This window comes from Phycodurus eques, chromosome 9, assembly GCF_024500275.1.
Source record: "Phycodurus eques isolate BA_2022a chromosome 9, UOR_Pequ_1.1, whole genome shotgun sequence".
Classification (NCBI taxonomy): Eukaryota; Metazoa; Chordata; class Actinopteri; order Syngnathiformes; family Syngnathidae; genus Phycodurus; species Phycodurus eques.
In genome coordinates, this window is record NC_084533.1 from 28,411,706 (window position 1) to 28,432,655 (window position 20,950).

Below are 20,950 nucleotides of genomic sequence, written 5' to 3' on the forward strand. Positions count from 1 at the left end.
TCGTTCCACTGGTCTAACCAAGCTCATTCCAGCAACATCATTCTGTAATGAGCATCAATATTTCCATATTTAATTGATGTCCATAAAAATCCACGATGCAATGAAACACAGCCATTCAAAATACTACAATTGGAAAAGGTCTGTCTTACCTCCCCTGCGGCCGCGCGTCTGGCGTCGGGCAGCACCAGCGTGCCGGCGTGGCTGCCCGGGACGCCGGCGGAAGCAATACTCATTCTGGGTCCGACCAACATGTAGCGTTTGTCTCCCGATCTGTACTGGATGCTGTGACACAGCGTGCCGTCGTAATGAGGGTCTCGCAGATATTTGGAAGTGGACTCTGCGGATTTGGAGCAGCGCATGGCGATCAGCACCACCACGCTGATGACCAAAAGCAGCGAGACCGAGCCCAAAGTCAGCGCCAGATAAAAAGTCACCCGGTCCTCGCGCTCGTCCTCTTCGGCCGCGCTTCCCGCGTGGTCGGAAGCCGCGAAAGCCTCTTTGGGCTCCGCCAGTTTGACGGTCACGGTCGCCGTGGCCGAGAGCGAAACGTCGCCGTTGTCTTTGACCAGTACGAGCAGTCGATGCTCGGCCTCGTCCGTCTCCGTGAACGGGCGAAGTGTTCTGATCTGGCCCGTATAGCGGTCCAGAGAAAAGAGAGCGCGCTCGCCGAGCGGCCGCAGCGAAAACAGTAACCAGCCGTTATATCCCGTATCGGCGTCGTAGGCTCGGACTTTCGTCACCGAGTCTCCCGCTTTGGCGTCGCGGGGAATCTCCGCCGCGCCTCGGGCGGAACCGTTGGAGCCGAGCGGATACAGGATGACCGGAGCGTTGTCGTTCCGATCCAGAATGAACACCTTCACCGTCACGTTGCCGCTCAGCGGAGGACTTCCGCCGTCGGTGGCCGACACCTGGAACTGGAAGCTTTTCAGCGTCTCAAAGTCAAAACTCTTCAGCGCCATTACCTCCCCGGTTTCTGGGTTGATATTTATAAACGACAAGAGTTTAGTGTCTGCGCTTGCCTCTCGGATGATCTGATAAGAAATGACAGCATTGTCACCTTCATCCTGATCAGAAGCTTTGACAGAAAACACAGAGGCTCCAGGGACGTTGTTCTCGGCGATATAAAATGTGTATGGGCTCGACGTAAATTCCGGATTGTTGTCATTGACATCTGACACGACAACAGTTATGGTCTTTTCAGTCGAAAACACCGGCTCGTTGGTGTCCTTTGCCGTGATGGTGACCTCATATCGAGAAACATGTTCCCGATCCAATCGGGACTTTGTGACGACGGCGTACATGTTTTCTTGTAAAGATGGCGATAATGTAAAAGGAACATCTTGTTTGATGGAGCAGAGCACTTTACCATTCATTCCAGAGTCCAAGTCACTGACACTAATCAGAGCCACAGCGGTTCCTATCTTTGCGTCCTCCTTGATGGAGTTAGAAAATGACGTCACCTCAATCTCGGGGGCGTTATCATTCACGTCAATGATTGTTATCAAAACGCTCTTATCAGTTGTGAGAGGAACTGGTCCTTTATCAGACGCCTGAATATCAATGACATAGCTTTGACTTTCCTCAAAATCAAGGTGGCCTGTCACTTGAACTGCACCCGTCTTTGGGTCGATACTAAAAAGACGTAGCACGTTTGGATCCACCTCCTTCCCTAATGAATACACGACTTCACCATTCGCGCCCTGGTCCGAATCCGTCGCGTTCACCTGAATGACGACGGTGCCCGCTGGCACGTTTTCTTCCAGGGAGACGGAATAAAGCTCCTTGTCAAAGACAGGAGAGTTATCGTTGACGTCGAGGACGTCCACGATGATGTCGACGGAGCCCGACTTGGGGGGCTTCCCCCCGTCGACGGCGGTGAGGCGGAGGCGGTGCCTTCCTTTCGTCTCTCTGTCCAACTGCTTGAGCAAGACTAAAAATGGCACTTTGCGATCCTCGCCTCTATCCTTCACCTCCACGCGGAAATATTCGCTTTGCCCGAGTTTATATTGTTGGATGGAGAATTGGCCCACGTCGGGATCTCGAGCCCCTTGGAGCTGGAACCGAGCTCCTGGCGTGGCCGACTCAGAGATTTCAAACCTTTTTTCTTTTTCGAGAAAAACAGGCGAGTGGTCGTTGATGTCTAATATTTCCACCGCAACGTAGTGCACCTCGAGTGGATGTTCAAGCACGCTTTTCAGGTTGACCACGCAGGGGCCGCTGCGTTCGCACGCCTCCTCTCGGTCGATCCTCCTCGCCACGTACAAGATGCCGTCGTCCCGGTTCACCTCCACGATGGGCTCAGCTGAGCCGGCCACGATGCGGTACCCTCGCCCTCGCAGCGCGCCCTTATCCAGCCCCAAATCCTTTGCTATGTTCCCGACCGCAGTCCCCTTTTCAACCTCCTCTGATATGGAATATCTGAGCTGGGCACGTGCTCCATTGCACAAAATAAGCACGAAAGCCAACCACCAGCGTCGCTCCCTCCGACATCCGCATCGCCTTTGTTCCATGCCGTGGAGACAACACAGAATTATCCCTTCCGATTTGCGAGCTCCTGAAAAAAAAAAAAGACCAGCGTGTACGGTACTGGTGCCGAACAATCCCACCAAAAAAAAAGAAAAGAAAAAGCGAGTTATATGGAAAGCGACGAGAATAAAATGAGCAATTCGCGAAGCCCGGCACGACGCCGTGCAGGAAACATTGGAGAAATAACAGCCGAGGTGGTCGGGTCTGAAATAAGACCGTGACGTTGACAAGAAGGGAAAATTGGGCTATACTGACCCCTACCGTTGAAACAGCAGAACACACTGTCCCAACATGATTACCTCACAGCAGAAGATAGTCAAACATTCCAGGAAGCATTTGTGAATGACTCAAGTGCATTCTTTCCAACAGAAGTACACAACTCACGCCCACTGCGGAATAACAACAACAATCAACGTCGATTTCATGACGACTCACACACGCACAGACACACAAATATTGTTTCGATCGCGATGCGATGCCGGGAAATCGGGCTTGGGGACGGGATGCTTGTATGAAACCACGAGTCTGCAAGAAAAACCAGACTCAACAAGTCCTAACGAGACTACGACAACAAGACACAAATTTGACGTTGAAATTGCACGCACGCATGTGACATAATTTGTCGTGGGAAACGATGTCAAACGCGGTTGTCTCTGTTCTTGAGCTTAAGGTTTTGCATTTTTTTTTTTTTTTTTTTTTTTTTTTATAAAAAAGTTACTTTTCAGGACCTTGGGCAGCAATAGCAGAGAACGCCCATTCTAGTTTTGGAACTTGAAAGTAACCTTGTAAAAACTTCTGATTTCACAACATGAAATACTCATTGAAAATGCTATTTGTTGCTAGTTCTTGAATATAAAAATGGATATTATTTAGAACCAGAAAAACAAAGGATTTGATGATGCAGTAAGTTCCCTAAGGCCCGAACAAATGAGTTCAACGCTACTTGCTGATGGAAACTAAATTGGCATTCGCGCCACCGGTTTAACCATGTCGATTTCAGCAACAGCATTCTGTAGTGAGCATAAATCCCTTTTCCTCCGCTTATCCGGGGTTGGGTCGTGGGGGCAGCAGGGAAGCCCAGACTTCCCTCTCCCCAGCCACTTCGTGCAGCTCTTCCGGGGGATCCCGAGGCTCTGCCAGGCCAGCCGGGAGACTTTGTTTCTCCAACCTGTCCTGGTTCCTCCCCGGGGTCTCCTCCCGGTGCGACGTGCCCGGAACACCTCACCGGGGGAGGCGTCCGGGGGCCGTCCTAATCGAATGGCAGAGCCGCCTCACCTGCCTGCTCTCGATGCGGAGGAGCGGCGGTTCTACTATGAGCCCCTCCCGGATGACCGAGCTTCTCAGCCGTTCTCTCAGGGAGAGCCCGGACACCCCGCGGAGGAAACTCATTTCCACCGCTTGTATCCGGGATCTCATTCTTTCGGTCGCAACCCACAGCTCGCCACCGTAGGTGAGGGTATAAGGGCGTAAATAAGCATATATTTAATTGATTTTGAACGATATATTTACTTGAATTTTGTTCATAAAAATCCACGATGCAATGAAACACAGCCATTAAAATTCTGCAATTCCAAAAGGTTCTTACCTCCCCTTCAGCCGCACGTCTGGCGTCGGGCAGAACCAGCGTGCCGGCGTGGCTGCCCGGGGCGCCGGCGGAAGCAATACTCATTCTGGGTCCGACCAACATGTAGCGTTTGTCTCCCGATCTGTACTGGATGCTGTGACACAGCGTGCCGTCGTAATGAGGGTCTCGCAGATATTTGGAAGTGGACTCTGCGGATTTGGAGCAGCGCATGGCGATCAGCACCACCACGCTGATGACCAAAAGCAGCGAGACCGAGCCCAAAGTCAGCGCCAGATAAAAAGTCACCCGGTCCTCGCGCTCGTCCTCTTCGGCCGCGCTTCCCGCGTGGTCGGAATCCGCGAAAGCCTCTTTGGGCTCCGCCAGTTTGACGGTCACGGTCGCCGTCGCCGAGAGCGAAACGTCGCCGTTGTCTTTGACCAGTACGAGCAGTCGATGCTCGGCCTCGTCCGTCTCCGTGAACGGGCGAAGTGTTCTGATCTGGCCCGTATAGCGGTCCAGAGAAAAGAGAGCGCGCTCGCCGAGCGGCCGCAGCGAAAACAGTAACCAGCCGTTATATCCCGTATCGGCGTCGTAGGCTCGGACCTTTCGTCACCGAGTCTCCCGCTTTGGCGTCGCGGGGAATCTCCGCCGCGCCTCGGGCGGAACCGTTGGAGCCGAGCGGATACAGGATGACCGGAGCGTTGTCGTTCCGATCCAGAATGAACACCTTCACCGTCACGTTGCCGCTCAGCGGAGGACTTCCGCCGTCGGTGGCCGACACCTGGAACTGGAAGCTTTTCAGCGTCTCAAAGTCAAAACTCTTCAGCGCCGTCACTTCTCCAGTTTCCGGATTAATGTTGAGGAAAGACGTTACTGCGCCGTCCTTGTCGGCTCGAAGTATTTTGTATTGAATAAGTGCATTTTCATTCACGTCGTTATCAGTTGCCCTCAAGGAGAGCACTGAAGCTCCGGCGATGTTGTTTTCGAACAGGTAAAAACTTAATGGACTTTGCTCAAAGTGTGGACTGTTGTCGTTTACATCCGATAACTCGATGTCGAATGTCCTAAAAGCAGATAAAGGAGGATCTCCGCAATCTGTAGCTTGAATTGCTATTTCATAATGAGCAACTTCCTCTCGATCCAAAAAACCTTTCGTGACAACTGAATAAGTGTTCTCCTTGTAGGAAGGTTTTAACTCAAACGGAACATCGTTGGTGATTTGCAAAATGATTTTACCATTCAAACCAGAGTCTTTATCCATAACACTAATGAGGGAAATAACTGTTCCAGGCTTGGAATCCTCTGGCACTTGATTCGTCAGTGATGTCACTTCTATGACTGGGGGATTATCATTCACATCTTTTATTTTTACAACCACTCTACACCTGCTTGTCAGCGGAGGCGTTCCTTTGTCAGAGGCCTCAATTTCGATTTTATAAATCTCCGATTCCTCGTAGTTCACGGGCCCTTTCAACTGAATTTGGCCGCTCAAACTATCCATTTCAAAAATGTCAGACACCTTGCTTGCCAAAGTCTTGCTGAAGTGATATTCTATTTCGCTATTTGTCCCTTCGTCTGGATCTGTTGCATTCACGCGTGCTACAATTGTACCAGCTGACACGTTTTCGTATAGTTCAACACTGTAAGTGTCCTGACTAAACGTGGGTCTGTTGTCATTAATGTCAAGCACAAGAATGGAAACATTAAGTCTGCCTGACATTTGAGGTTTCCCCCCATCGACTGCAGTTACAAAAAGGGAGTGCGTATCTTTCTGTTCTCTATCTAACGTCTTTTTCAGGACCAAAAACGGTATTTTTTCATCGTCACTTTGAACAATATCCAATTCAAAATGTTCATTAGGCGTTAGTGTGTACGTGCGCACGGCGTTAATTCCAGCATCTGGATCACCGGCTGCGTGCACCTGGAATCGTGTTCCTGGAGATGAATGTTCAGCAATTTCAAAAAGCTGCTTCTTTTCCGAAAATATAGGACGGTGGTCGTTTACATCGGTGATTTCCACCACCACATAATGCACCTCGAGAGGATTCTCAACCAGGATCTTCAGCTCCAAGAAGCAGGCGCCGCTCCCGTGACAAAGCTCCTCTCGGTCAATTTTGCGTCGGACCTGCAAGGCGCCATCGTCCGCGTTTACCTGGAAATACGCGTCCGCGGATCCGGACACCACCCTGAAACGCCTGCCACTCAGCGAGCTTCTGTCCAGGCCGAGATCCTTCGCCACGTTGCCCACAACACTTCCAGTCGCCATCTCCTCGGGAATAGAGTAGCGTAGCTCGGCCCGAGCCCCCTCCCCGAAAAACAACAGCAGAGACGAACGCAGAAGAAAGCGCACAAAGCTCCTCGTCTTACGTCCTCGTTTTTCTTCCATTGTTGTTTAAAAATTCAAAAAGACGACAGCTTAAAAAAAAAGTAGAAACCCGAATAAGTCTTTCGAACGCCACCGCTGCGTCATGCGATGAGAAATCACACCGCGCTGCTTCGAATGCCGGAACAAATGAATGCGCCCTCTGCAGATTGCAGACAAAAGCCGAAAGGAGGGACAGCTTGCTCACGGCCTTTTTGGTGTCACAGCGACATCTAGAGGACACTACTACTATTGGAATTCTACACCATCAAATAAATGCACAGCACTCCGTGACTTGATTCAGGAAGCGAATGAAAGCCCAGAAGAAAATATGCCGAAAATGATGAGAAGCAATGGATACGACAGACGGAGTTGGACTGTTTTGGTGATTGCTCTTTTTTTTTTGCTATTCAAACCAGAAAATTACTTCAAATGATTTCTACTCGTGGAGTGTCATGTCACGAAGTTAAGGAGCAATACTCGTTCCCTCAGTTCTTTGAGCAAAAGAGTGAGGTTCGCATTTCAGCACCGTGGAGAGCAGCCATGTCAAATCTCCATTTCACCCATGCGACCACAAATGCAGTCTTTCAAATGCCTTCTTACTATTCGGCAACACTTTTTGACAATTAACACAATTGCCTCCAGACTGGTGTTGACAATAGTAACACAATAACACAAATTATAATATTGATAATAATACATGTAGCGGCCAGGGCCCACAGTGAGATAACATACCGATTTAGAGAAATGTTGACATCTGACGATAAACGGTGCTGATTTAATCTTCATCCAGCCACGCGTCAATTCGGGCAATAAAAAGATGAATTTAGCTCATATCAAAAATGCAGTGCTAAAATGGACACTGTGTGAACAGGAGTGTTTGTCAGATTCTTACCTCCCCTGTGGACGCGCGTGCGCCATCGGGAAGCACCAGCGTGCCGGCGTGGCTGCCCGGGGCGCCGGCGGAAGCAATACTCATTCTGGGTCCGACCAACATGTAGCGTTTGTCTCCCGATCTGTACTGGATGCTGTGACACAGCGTGCCGTCGTAATGAGCGTCTCGTAGATATTTGGAAGTGGACTCTGCGGATTTGGAGCAGCGCATGGCGATCAGCACCACCACGCTGATGACCAAAAGCAGCGAGACCGAGCCCAAAGTCAGCGCCAGATAAAAAGTCACCCGGTCCTCGCGCTCGTCCTCTTCGGCCGCGCTTCCCGCGTGGTCGGAAGCCGCGAAAGCCTCTTTGGGCTCCGCCAGTTTGACGGTCACGGTCGCCGTCGCCGAGAGCGAAACGTCGCCGTTGTCTTTGACCAGTACGAGCAGTCGATGCTCGGCCTCGTCCGTCTCCGTGAACGGGCGAAGTGTTCTGATCTGGCCCGTATAGCGGTCCAGAGAAAAGAGAGCGCGCTCGCCGAGCGGCCGCAGCGAAAACAGTAACCAGCCGTTATATCCCGTATCGGCGTCGTAGGCTCGGACTTTCGTCACCGAGTCTCCCGCTTTGGCGTCGCGGGGAATCTCCGCCGCGCCTCGGGCGGAACCGTTGGAGCCGAGCGGATACAGGATGACCGGAGCGTTGTCGTTCCGATCCAGAATGAACACCTTCACCGTCACGTTGCCGCTCAGCGGAGGACTTCCGCCGTCGGTGGCCGACACCTGGAACTGGAAGCTTTTCAGCGTCTCAAAGTCAAAACTCTTCAGCGCCGTCACTTCTCCAGTCTCCGAGTTAATGTTGAGGAAAGATGCGATGTCATTTGCGTTCCCCCCTCTCGATATTTGATACGAAATGGCCGCGTTTTCATCCATGTCTTTGTCCATTGCGCTCACGGAAAATACAGATTTTCCCGCAATGTTGTTTTCTCGAAGGTAAAACTCCAGCGGGTTGTGTTCAAAATGTGGACTGTTGTCATTTACGTCAGCCACTTGGACGTTGAGACTTTTGAATGAAGATAAGGGAGTTTCCCCACAATCAGTCGCTTTAATGAATAATTCATAATGTGACACGTCCTCTCTATCCAAAAATGTTTTGGTGACGACCGAGTAGGTGTTCTCCTTGTAAGACGGTTTTAATTCAAACGGTACGTTATTTGTTATTCGTGAAATAATTTTCGCATTCACGCCCGAGTCTTTATCTGTTACACTAATGAGGGAAATAACTGTGCCAGGTTTGGAATCTTCAGACACTTGATTTGACAGTGACGTCACTTCTATTTGTGGAGCATTGTCGTTGACATCTTTTATTTTTATTATAATTCGACACTCGCCTGTCAGAGGAGGCGTCGCTTTGTCGGATGCGTCAATATCCAACTCGTACAGGTTATTTTCCTCAAAATCAATTTTTCCTCTCACGCGCATCTCTCCAGTTAATTCATCCAATTCAAAAATGTCGTACGCGTCTCTACTTAATGTTTTGGAAAAGATGTATTCAATTTCTCCGTTCGTGCCTTCATCTGCATCCGTTGCGTTCATTTGAAATATTGATGTGCCCATTTCAATATTTTCTGCGATAGTCATTTCATAAATATCCTGGCTAAAAACCGGTCTGTTGTCATTACTGTCGAGGACAATAACGGAGACATTGAGGGCGCCGCAAAGTGGAGGTTTGCCTCCGTCCGCGGCTGTGACCAGCAGCGAATGTTTGTCCTTCTGTTCCCGGTCCAGAGATTTCTTCAGCACCAGAAACGGAACCTTCCCGGCGTCGCTCTGGCGGATATTGATCTCGAAATGATCATTTGGCGTCAAGGTGTACGTGCGGATGGAGTTGATGCCCGCGTCCGGATCCCGGGCCGCGTGCAGTGGAAATCTCCTCCCTGGCAAAGTGTGCTCGGCGATTTGGAACGTCTGCTCGGCTTCGGGGAAGCTCGGAGCGTGGTCGTTCGCGTCGACGATTTGGACCAGCGCGTAGTGGATTTCCAGCGGGTTTTCCACCAGAATTTTCAGCTCCACGAGACACGCGGCGCCGCCCTGGCACAGCTCCTCTCTGTCTATGTGGCGGGACACGTAGAGAGCCCCATTGTCGCGGTTTACCTCAAAAATAGCAGCCTCCTCGGATCCCGACACGACGCGGATCCGTCGATCGCCCAAGCCGCCGATGTCGAGCCCGAGATCCTTGGCGATGTTTCCCACCACCGTTCCGTCTTCAACCTCCTCGGGAACAGAGTACCTTATCTGAGCCCCAGCCTGCTCTCCAAACAAAACGACGAGCCACAAATACAATCCAAACCAGCGGCGTCCCTCTTCTCGGGTGTTTGTACCGTGCCCCATCGTCATCCCAAAGCAGTTCAAATGCTGCAAGTGGAGCGCACGCGTTTAGAATCGCACGACGACCGCACGCGCCGCAGGATTTGATGCGCTCTGCTTGCGTCGCTCCGTTCAGACAAAAGACAAGTGAGAGGAGTGGCAACGCCGCTCGTGGTCCCGTGATGTCATAGTGACCCCAAGAGGTAGCAAGCGGGAGCTGAGTTTTACTACGTCATCACTCTATTGACAAAAAAATAAGAGTGAACTTGTCACACCAGGCAGCTGCGTGTAACGATCCTTGCAAAGCCCGGAGGAAATAAGCCATCATCTTGAAGCAGTAAGACATCAAAACTGCAAGTCTATTCATTTAGTGACGTGAGGCGAACGTTTCTCATGAACATGAAGGCTTCCATGATTCAAAACCACTCACAGAAAGCCTAAAAACAACAAACATGCGCTTGCCAAACCGCAATAATAGCCGTTAAACGCACAGCATGCGCGCCCGAATAATGCAGCATTACGCGTCATATTCCGTGCGCGCACACAAACACGGACACGCTCACGCTATGATTTTCCTTTTTGCATGGGCACTAAAATGATGACAATCGAGAAGCACGTGCAGGGCACAGCTCACTATGTTGAGAAAAGAAAGGGGAAACCAAAAAAAAAGTAGACCCAAGAGAGTTGCTCTGCTTGAAGTGCAATATAAGGCCACAGATTGGATATGCGTCCGGTCAGCAAAACTGACACTCGTTGGAGTGCGAGGTAAGGTCTTGCAAAGCAAATCCAGCATACTACATTGACTGCCAAATTGAAGTACAATCGAACTTTGAAAGCAACAACTCCGCTGACATCCAAGCATTTCTGATCAAATGTTTCTTCAGGGAAACCGAGGCCAAAAGTCCGCGCAACAGTGAGATATTTCTTGACAGTGATCACTTTAGACGCATAAAAATGCTGCAGCATCGTTAACGTGTCAAATTCTATGCATGCAATGAGATTCATATTGCAGGGGCACAAAAACGATATTTCAGAAGCATGTGCATGATCGCGTTCAATGTGGTGCGGTGATTAAAAAAAAAAAAGATTCTTTTTTTGTAAATACACACATGAAAGTAAGCCAGTTTGAACTGCAGTATTTATGCCATTGATTTGAGAGTAAAAAAAATAAATAAGAAAAAAAAAGGCCTTAGACAGTGAAAACGTATAATAGTCTTGCGAGGCACATTTCATATTTGACAAGATCGACTTGGCCGTGTAGGTAGATCACTGTAGGTGGGTTTTGTAAAACGTACATGAAATTAAACATCCAAACGTACATGAGGCCGTTCTACACAGCCGTCATCGAATCGGTCCCGTGTTCTTCCGTCACAGTCTGGTTTGGTGCTGCTACAAAAAAAGGACAAACTCCGACTGCGACGGACAATCAAAACTGCCGAAAGGATTGTCGGTACCCCCCTTACCCACCCTTGAGTACTCGCACGCTGCCAGAACTAAGACAAGAGCGTGCAAAATCCCCTCGGACCCTCCGCATCCCGGTCACCGGCTCTTCCGGCTCCCTCCCTCAGGTAGGCGCTACCGATCGATGCAAACTTCCAACAGCTTCTTCCCTCTTGCGATCAACTTCTTCAACAGTTAACCTACAATTCCATGACAACATGCTGGCAATTTTTTGACTTGAGTTCGTTGTCACATTTCTGTCGGGCCAATGATACGTCACTCGTGCACTCGCTGTCGTAGTCTCGCCACGCTGCACTAGTTGTTGACCAATACTGGCCACTCGTGCCAGATTAGCATCTGCCCCACAGAAGTATCTGCAACATTTGCACCATCGACATTGTCCCAGATGATCGAGCTACTCGTCACTTTAAACCGCATCCACTCCTTGAAGTCTCGGCGCCCTTCGCACAATGGTCATTGCGCCGCACTATTGCAATATTAGTCCTTCGAACTGCTCTAAGTGCGAGAGGACTCTGCATCTTTTTGCACAATTGTCAAAAAAAAAAAAAACATATGTACCGGCATTACCAGACAACTAGCAACCTTTTATTGCTCAGTGACTGTTTTTTTGTTTTTTGTCAATGTCTTTATGTCTCCAAAGTGTTCTCTGTCAATTGACCGTCTGTTGTCGTAGCAGAGCGGCTCCAACGACCGGAGACAAATTCCTTGTGTTTTTTTTTGGACATACTTGGCAAGATAAAGATGATTCTTATTCTGATATATAAAACAACAGGGAACACGTGAACCAACGACAAAGTCAATAAACGAGTCAAAGTCCGAGTCACCATTGCTCTCGTTTCATACAAATAGAATCAGTGACCACTGGCGGGACTTCAGCACCAAAGCATCTCAGAGCTTAACTGCAACACCGGCCTGAGGGAATTCTATCTTAAAGGCCACCAAAACTTCAACGTGATAACCAGGACCAGAATTTCACATCATTGACAAGTGTGACAATATGTGGAGAAACGGTTCAAATCAAGCAACATTTGATTTTGAACGTGGCATCTATTTTTTTCAGATTCATGAAAAAAAAGATATAGTAGATTCATGATTCTTACCTCCCCTGCGGCCGCGCGTCTGGCGTCGGGCAGAACCAGCGTGCCGGCGTGGCTGCCCGGGGCGCCGGCGGAAGCAACACTCATTCTGGGTCCGACCAACATGTAGCGTTTGTCTCCCGATCTGTACTGGATGCTGTGACACAGCGTGCCGTCGTAATGAGCGTCTCGTAGATATTTGGAAGTGGACTCTGCGGATTTGGAGCAGCGCATGGCGATCAGCACCACCACGCTGATGACCAAAAGCAGCGAGACCGAGCCCAAAGTCAGCGCCAGATAAAAAGTCACCCGGTCCTCGCGCTCGTCCTCTTCGGCCGCGCTTCCCGCGTGGTCGGAAGCCGCGAAAGCCTCTTTGGGCTCCGCCAGTTTGACGGTCACGGTCGCCGTCGCCGAGAGCGAAACGTCGCCGTTGTCTTTGACCAGTACGAGCAGTCGATGCTCGGCCTCGTCCGTCTCCGTGAACGGGCGAAGTGTTCTGATCTGGCCCGTATAGCGGTCCAAAGAAAAGAGAGCGCGCTCGCCGAGCGGCCGCAGCGAAAACAGTAACCAGCCGTTATATCCCGTATCGGCGTCGTAGGCTCGGACTTTCGTCACCGAGTCTCCCGCTTTGGCGTCGCGGGGAATCTCCGCCGCGCCTCGGGCGGAACCGTTGGAGCCGAGCGGATACAGGATGACCGGAGCGTTGTCGTTCCGATCCAGAATGAACACCTTCACCGTCACGTTGCCGCTCAGCGGAGGACTTCCGCCGTCGGTGGCCGACACCTGGAACTGGAAGCTTTTCAGCGTCTCAAAGTCAAAACTCTTCAGCGCCGTCACTTCTCCAGTCTCAGAGTTAATGTTGAGGAAAGATGCGATGTCAGTATGACCGCCCTGCCGGACAATACTATAGGACACTGCGGCGTTGTCGTCGGTGTCTTTGTCAAAGGCGTTGACTGAAAAGACTGCCGCGCCAGGTTTGTTGTTTTCTGTCAAATAGAACTCGAAGGGATTTTGTGGGAATTCTGGGACGTTATCATTGACATCCGTGACTCGGATGTTTAGAGTTTTAAATGCGGAAAGAGGAGGTTCACCGCAGTCAGTAGCTGTTATCGAAATGTCATAACTCGATGTGGTTTCTCTGTCTAACGTGTCTTTCGTGACTAAGGAATACATATTTTCCTTGAAAGACGGCTTCAATTCAAGCGGAACATTTGGCGCGAGACCGCAGATGACTTTCCCGTTGGGGCCCGAATCCACATCGGTGACGCTGACGAGAGCAATCACAGTTCCGTGCTTCGCATCTTCCGGGACCACGCCGGCGATGGACGTCACTTCGATCTCGGGTTTATTGTCGTTGACGTCTCGAACCTTGACGACGACTCTGCAGTCTGTCGTCATGGGAGGCTGACCTTTGTCCGAGGCCTGCACATCCAACTTGAAAACGGGACTCGTTTCGAAATCAATTTGCCCTTCAACTCGAATTTCTCCCAGTTTTTTGTCCAGACTAAAAAGACGCATCACGTCCGCGTTCATGTCGCCCCCAAATGCGTACTCCACCTCCCCGTTAGCTCCCTCATCCGGGTCAGTGGCTTGCACTTTTATTACAGAGGTGCCTAATGCGACATTTTCTTGCAATTCAACTGAATAAACCTCTTTAGGGAAAATGGGTCGATTATCATTTATATCTAAAACCCGTATTGTCACATTCATTTTTGCAGATTTTGAAGGTGTTCCTCCATCGATAGCAGACAAAATCAGACTGTGGTTAATTTTCTCTTCCCTGTCGAGCTGCCTTTGCAACACAAGAAAGGGGATTTTATCTTCCCCCCTCTCCCGAATTTCGAGTTGAAAATGTTCATTCTGACTCAATTTATAACGCTGGATCGAATTCATTCCAATATCTGGGTCCCTTGCGCCTGGCAATTGAAACCGTGCACCAGATAAAGTACTCTCCGCTATCTCGATCATCTTCCCCTTCTCCGCAAAACTCGGTGCGTGGTCGTTGGCGTCTGTCACTTCCACGGACACGTAGTGGATCTCCAGCGGGCTCTCCACGACAATTTTGAGATCCAGCACACACACGGCGTTTCTGTCGCACAAGTGCTCGCGATCGAGGTGTTTGTGCACGAGCAGGAGCCCATTGTTCGGGTTTACCTCAAACAGCGCGTCCTGTGCGCCGGACACGATGCGAAACCTCCTGCTCGTCAAAGTGCCCGCGTCCAGGCCCAAATCCTTCGCAACGTTCCCAACAATAGAACCGACCTTAACCTCTTCTGGAGTGGAATATTTCAGCTGGGCTGAAATCAGCTCGCAGTAACAAAGCAGGAGGGGGAAAAGCACAGGGCGCGTCCAGTCCATATTTATCCGTCTTCCTGCTTGATCTCCGTTCGAGTCACAATTTAAAACACCATCGCCGGATCGCACTGAATATTTTCTACTCTTTTCCCGTGGTTAGAAATAAAGCAACACGCTCGGACAGAAACATCGACCCGTCCAAACGCGAGCTGTTGTGTTCTTTGTAGTCCGGCACTGACGCGCTGTAGAAGGAAAACCTTCACCCGTCATCCGCGTTATAACACTGACACCTAGTGGACAATCGCGTTCAACAATATCACAAAATATATTGGCACGTAATCTCACAAGGAAGTACATTGCAACATACTGAAAGGCGTTTCTATTATTTTGACCCTCTGCCGTGCAATGAAGTGACGCAACGTTAAAAAAAAATATATCTCAGTGCACGTCCACCACTGCAAACTACAACCACCGTGCAAACATTATGAAATGATCACTTCATCGAAGTAGAACGTGATCGTCTTGGTAAAAGCCGATTGTTCTCTTTCACACCTGATCGCAAAGCCCTTCGATTGGACAGGTGAAGTCCGTTGAACACGAGCGGATGAAGATGCCAAATCTACTTTTTCGTTGCAGATGAAAACGACGACAGATGTTCGGAACCAGGTGTCAAACCCGAGGCCTGGAGGCCAGATCTGGCCCGCCGCAACATTTTACGTGGCCCGCGAAAGCAAATCGTGTGTCGACTTCGTGACTCTTGTTCAAATCTGTAGCAAAACTTCAAATGTCTCAAAAATGAGAACGAGGAGCTATTGCAAGCATTTTTGTTTCACCAAACCCGTTGACAGCAACTTGAACAACAGTTGACCGAACTATTATCCTTGACTTCTGAGTTCATACATTTGGCGATGAAACCTCTTTTACGCTTCCACCGTCCTTACGGCCCTATCGGGAAACCATCACTAATGTGGCCTGCGACAAAAAATGAGTTTGACACCCCTGAGCGACAACGTTGGGGGAAATAGTTCCAGAAGAAGTGAGAATTGCTTCCCTTTCCTCCACAGATGGAGATTCACTGGCCGCTGACACACGTTCAGCACCATAGACAGCAACATTTCCTGAGAGGACTTCACACGACTGCCCGACGACGGAAAACCGAGTTTCAAGTCCAAAACAATTCGACCAAGTACGGTTACCGCAAGCAGATATTTTCCTATTTGGCAGGTGTAAAATGTGTGTTTGATGTCATACTGAAGCAGTCCGCCCACATTTGTGTTCTCTGTTTAGGAATTATCTCCATTAAATCATGTTTTTAAAAAAAACAAAAAAACCATTAGGTGGGACTTATAATGTACTTTTCAAATGTGTTGTAGAACATAGATGTCCTATAAGTTCAAGTCAACGTTCTGTTTTTGTGTGTGTTTTCAGTAAACATGAAAAAATACGTTTTTGTCTTCCGTCCCCTGCGACTGCGCGTGTGGTCCCGGGTGGAACGAGACTGATGTGACCTTTGAACACGACTTGAAGCGTTCAAAATCACGAGAAGGTCAAGCCAAATCTCAACGCTATTTTCAGCAGCTACTTTATATCTGTTGGGTTCACGTTAGATTGTAGATCAGAATCAGAATCAGAATCAGAATCATCTTTATTTGCCAAGTATGTCCAAAACACACAAGGAATTTGTCTCCGGTCGTTGGAGCCGCTCTAGTACAACAAACAGTCAATATACAGAACACTTTGGGGACATAAAGACATTGACAAAAAACAATTGTGCAAAAAGATGCAGAGTCCTCTAGCACTTAGAGCAGTTCGAACGACTAATATTGCAATAGTCCGGTGCAATGAGAGTTGAGGTCAACCTAGATGTAAAGTATCGGTTCTGTCATATGTAAAGCACGTGAACCAACGACAAAGTCAATAAACGAGTCAAAGTCCGAGTCACCATTGCTCTCGTTTCATACAAATAGAATCAGTGACCACTGGCGGGACTTCAGCACCAAAGCATCTCAGAGCTTAACTGCAACACCGGCCTGAGGGAATTCTATCTTAAAGGCCACCAAAACTTCAACGTGATAACCAGGACCAGAATTTCACATCATTGACAAGTGTGACAATATGTGGAGAAACGGTTCAAATCAAGCAACATTTGATTTTGAACGTGGCATCTATTTTTTCAGATTCATTAAAAAAAGATAAAGTAGATTCATGATTCTTACCTCCCCTGCGGCCGCACGTGCGGCGTCGGACAGAACCAGCGTGCCGGCGTGGCTGCCCGGGACGCCGGCGGAAGCAACACTCATTCTGGGTCCGACCAGCATGTAGCGTTTGTCTCCCGATCTGTACTGGATGCTGTGACACAGCGTGCCGTCGTAATGAGCGTCTCGCAGATATTTGGAAGTGGACTCTGCGGATTTGGAGCAGCGCATGGCGATCAGCACCACCACGCTGATGACCAAAAGCAGCGAGACCGAGCCCAAAGTCAGCGCCAGATAAAAAGTCACCCGGTCCTCGCGCTCGTCCTCTTCGGCCGCGCTTCCCGCGTGGTCGGAAGCCGCGAAAGCCTCTTTGGGCTCCGCCAGTTTGACGGTCACGGTCGCCGTGGCCGAGAGCGAAACGTCGCCGTTGTCTTTGACCAGTACGAGCAGTCGATGCTCGGCCTCGTCCGTCTCCGTGAACGGGCGAAGTGTTCTGATCTGGCCCGTATAGCGGTCCAGAGAAAAGAGAGCGCGCTCGCCGAGCGGCCGCAGCGAAAACAGTAACCAGCCGTTATATCCCGTATCGGCGTCGTAGGCTCGGACTTTCGTCACCGAGTCTCCCGCTTTGGCGTCGCGGGGAATCTCCGCCGCGCCTCGGGCGGAACCGTTGGAGCCGAGCGGATACAGGATGACCGGAGCGTTGTCGTTCCGATCCAGAATGAACACCTTCACCGTCACGTTGCCGCTCAGCGGAGGACTTCCGCCGTCGGTGGCCGACACCTGGAACTGGAAGCTTTTCAGCGTCTCAAAGTCAAAACTCTTCAGCGCCGTCACTTCTCCAGTCTCAGAGTTAATGTTGAGGAAAGATGCGATGTCAGTATGACGTCTCTCTCCCACGATACGATAGGAAATAGCGGCATTGTCGTTTATATCTTTGTCTGATGCACTGATGGAGAAAATTGAACTCCCAGCTGCATTGTTCTCTGTTAAATAAAACTCAAGGGGGCTCTTTTCAAAGTGCGGACTGTTATCATTCACATCTGAGATCTGAATATTGAGCGATTTTACATTTGATAAAGGAGGTTCACCGCAGTCGCTGGCTTTTATTTCAATTTCATAATGAGAGACCTCCTCCCTGTCCAAATCTTCTTTCGTGACAACTGAAAATATGTTTTCTTTGTAGGATGGCTTCAATTCAAAAGGGACGTCGTTGGTTATGGCGGAGAGAATTTTGCCATTTACACCTGAGTCTCTATCCTTCACGCTAATGAGGGAAATAACGGTGCCAGGTTTGGAGTCTTCTGCCACCATATTTGACAGGGAAGTCACTTCTATTTCTGGAACATGATCATTCATGTCTCTTATCTTGATAATGACTCTGCACTCACCCGTCATTGCAGGTGTTCCTCTGTCGGATGCCTCGATGTCGAGTTTAAATATATCATTTTCTTCGTAGTCTACGTGTCCTTTTATTCTTACAATCCCAGTCAATCTCTCCATTTCAAAAACACGATATACACTTTTCTTCAATGCCTTTGCGAGGGTATATTCGATTTCTCCGTTAACCCCTTCATCCGGGTCTGTACCATTCATTTGAAATATTGAAGTACCTATCGGGATATTTTCCGCGATTGTAATTTGGTAAATATCTTGACCGAACATTGGTCTATTGTCATTGCTGTCGAGTACAACAATGGACACGTTCAGCGTCCCCGATCGTGGGGGTTTGCCTCCATCCAGCGCTGTGACCCGCAGCGAGTGTTTTGCCTTTTGTTCCCGGTCCAGAGATTTCTTCAGCACCAAAAAAGGAATTTTCTCCTCATCGCTCTGGCGAACTTCAACTTCAAAATGCTCGTTTGACGTCAGCGTGTAGGCGCGGATGGAGTTCATCCCCGCGTCGGGATCGTGCGCCGCATGCAGCTTGAATCGCTTACCGGGCAACGTGTGCTCAGCTATTTCAAACTTTTGCTCTTTTTCTATAAAAACAGGAGCGTGGTCGTTGACGTCTGTGATTTCTATCATGACATAATGTATTTCCAAAGGGTTCTCCACAATGACTTTGAGCTCAAAGAGGCAGGCGCCGCCGCCCTGACACGAATCATCTCTGTCGATCCGCTTGTTCACGTACAGCACCCCGTTCTGCTGGTTTACCTCGAAAAAGGCCTCCTTTGATTCGGAAACCACTCGGAAGCGGCGATCGACCAGAGAGCCCACGTCAAGACCCAAATCCTTTGCAAGATTCCCAACAACAGTTCCATCTTTAACCTCCTCGGGGGTGGAGTAGCGAATTTCTGCCAAAGCCCGTTTCCCCAGCAGCAGCGGAAGCAGAGCGAAACGAAAAAGAACGCGGGCCGACATCTCTCGACGGCAACGTGCAGACACACAAATCCGATTTCGGTGTTGAAATCCAAGTCGTGTGTGTGTGTCGAATTATGTGATGCTGCTGCGGCGGCACAACGTATCGCTGAAGAGCGCCAGTCCAAATGCCGCCCGAGATTTTGTCAGGCTCAAACAAAAGATGCGCATGGGAGGAACATTATGGCCACGGTTTCTAATGTAACACTGACACCCACAGGTACAAAATACGGACTGCAGGCTGCGTGGGAGCCCGAAGCAATTTCGCCATTTAAATACAAATCTATGACTTCAAATGTAAAAAAAAAAAAAAAAAAAAAAAAAGAGAGAAATTGTTCTGTGACGACAATTATGTCAAATTTCACATACCCGTCCCAGTCAGTCACGAATTGTATTCAACACGTGCTGAAAAACAACATTGGTCAAAGACAACAATACGCCGCTTTCTAACACTGAGAGAATAGACTACATTCCCCACGATGCACCTTGATCAACTGCGCAATCAGGACAGTCTGTAACTTCGGCGAGCTCTTCTTGGAGGCCATAACAGCCAATAGCAAGAGCAGTTTTCAAGATGTGGATGAAAACAACGGAGGGAAGGCCCAAAATGTCAAAAAAAAAAAAAAGTCGTTTTGGGCACTCTGTGATATCATTCTTGAGAAAGGGGAAGGGTTTATTTACAGCCAAAACAATTGGAAACGTGTGCGAAAAAAACCCCCAAAAAACAACAACCTTTAAAACAAAATGAATGTATTTGCATTCTCAGCAAGATATGTGAGCTAAATATGATGATGACGATTCCATATGTCGTTGTAAATAGAATACAAATGTATTTATTCCCCACAAGGCCACTCGGGGCAATTGGGAAGGCGCTCGATCGGCCGACAAGACAACAAATTGAACACGTTATTGAGTCATCTTAAAAACGCCGAGAACAGACGAACGGGTGAGATGACTCGAAAACCAGCTCGTAACTGGGAAAATATGGCACACAAAAAAAATCGAAACAAATCATTCTCACTCGGACGCCCACCGAAACACGTTTTCATCACAATTTGGATTCTTTTTTTTTTTTTAATGAAGCGCTCATCGCCCACCTGCACCTTGTCCTTATTGTGATGACCGCCTTTGGCCCGCTGAAATGAATTTGTCATCGATGAAATACTTTTAAAAAAAAAATAATCTTTCAGGATAACTCAATTAAATGTTACACTTTATCTTACTTGGCACAAAACCATCTCTGCATTGAAGAAGCTGATATGTTTCTTCAATGAACTTGAAACTTGGCTTTGAAGCAAACATGTAAAAGCTTGAGCTTTCAAACATTTGAACGAGCAAAGTTGAGCGGCACAATAATCTCCGCTCTCCTACGAGCATTGAACACGTCTTATTAACAAGGCAACTATGTGTTAGGATTTCAGAATCCGGAAGATGTGCAGACGACTTCCGCATTCGGCAAACCAGGTACAATCACTTCTATGTCTTTTTTTAAACACAAGATGTCGCCACAGAGCCACCAAAGATGACAACAGACGGTGTTTCGGCTTCGTTCGTGTTCACATATAGGACATCATAGCCACATAAGTAAAGGTTTTCTGTATATGTATTTAACTTGAGGCTAAAGAAACCAGGCAAAAAAAAAAATGCTAAATTGAAGCAACGATGCTCGTGAGCATAGAAGACGCAGGAAGTCAGCTATCCTGTGTTGTGTGGTAGTCACGTGATGTTACAGATGTGGCGGATGAGCCGACATTGCTGGAAACATCACAAACTTTTTTCATAACAGACAAACCAAAAACTTGAACAACTACACAATCAACATATCTGAAATACTCAAATAAATCAAAGCACTGAAATTGTAAAGATACTGGAAACTGT

The 20,950-nt window shown here is 48.8% G+C and overlaps 4 protein-coding genes and 1 pseudogene across 4 annotated transcripts; all 5 read right to left on the reverse strand.

The window, feature by feature from the left end:
- LOC133407511 (protocadherin alpha-3-like) lies at positions 1 to 2,529 on the reverse strand. Its single transcript, XM_061685500.1, has one exon. The coding sequence runs from the start codon at positions 2,508 to 2,510 to the stop codon at positions 24 to 26; it is 2,487 nt and encodes an 828-aa protein (XP_061541484.1). The 5' UTR covers positions 2,511 to 2,529; the 3' UTR covers positions 1 to 23.
- A 297-nt stretch (positions 2,530 to 2,826) lies between these two features.
- On the reverse strand, positions 2,827 to 6,586 carry LOC133408144 (protocadherin alpha-3-like; annotated as a pseudogene).
- A 749-nt stretch (positions 6,587 to 7,335) lies between these two features.
- LOC133407520 (protocadherin alpha-13-like) lies at positions 7,336 to 9,771 on the reverse strand. The gene has a single exon (XM_061685508.1). It carries the CDS (start codon positions 9,718 to 9,720, stop codon positions 7,336 to 7,338), a length of 2,385 nt encoding a protein of 794 aa, XP_061541492.1. The 5' UTR covers positions 9,721 to 9,771.
- Positions 9,772 to 12,023: 2,252 nt separating this feature from the next.
- Positions 12,024 to 14,713, reverse strand: LOC133408145 (protocadherin alpha-8-like). The gene is made up of 2 exons (XM_061686652.1): positions 12,252 to 14,713; positions 12,024 to 12,074 (listed from the first exon to the last, which is right to left on the reverse strand). The coding sequence occupies exons 1-2, from the start codon at positions 14,583 to 14,585 to the stop codon at positions 12,024 to 12,026; spliced, it is 2,385 nt and encodes a 794-aa protein (XP_061542636.1). The 5' UTR covers positions 14,586 to 14,713.
- A 1,974-nt stretch (positions 14,714 to 16,687) lies between these two features.
- On the reverse strand, positions 16,688 to 19,075 carry LOC133408146 (protocadherin alpha-8-like). Its single transcript, XM_061686653.1, has one exon. It carries the CDS (start codon positions 19,073 to 19,075, stop codon positions 16,688 to 16,690), a length of 2,388 nt encoding a protein of 795 aa, XP_061542637.1.
- Between the last annotated feature and the right edge of the window lie 1,875 nt (positions 19,076 to 20,950).

What these genes read in the sequence shown, in the direction of transcription:
- LOC133407511 (XM_061685500.1), bottom strand. Translation starts at nt 2,510, where the DNA reads ATGGAACAAAGGCGATGCGGATGTCGGAGGGAGCGACGCTGGTGGTTG.
- LOC133407520 (XM_061685508.1), bottom strand. Translation starts at nt 9,720, where the DNA reads ATGACGATGGGGCACGGTACAAACACCCGAGAAGAGGGACGCCGCTGG.
- LOC133408145 (XM_061686652.1), bottom strand. Translation starts at nt 14,585, where the DNA reads ATGGACTGGACGCGCCCTGTGCTTTTCCCCCTCCTGCTTTGTTACTGC. An exon ending in GACGCGCGGCCGCAGGGGAG is followed by an intron (nt 12,075 to 12,251) that starts GTAAGAATCATG and finishes CCTTTAAGATAG; the next exon opens with AATTCCCTCAGGCCGGTGTT.
- LOC133408146 (XM_061686653.1), bottom strand. Translation starts at nt 19,075, where the DNA reads ATGTCGGCCCGCGTTCTTTTTCGTTTCGCTCTGCTTCCGCTGCTGCTG.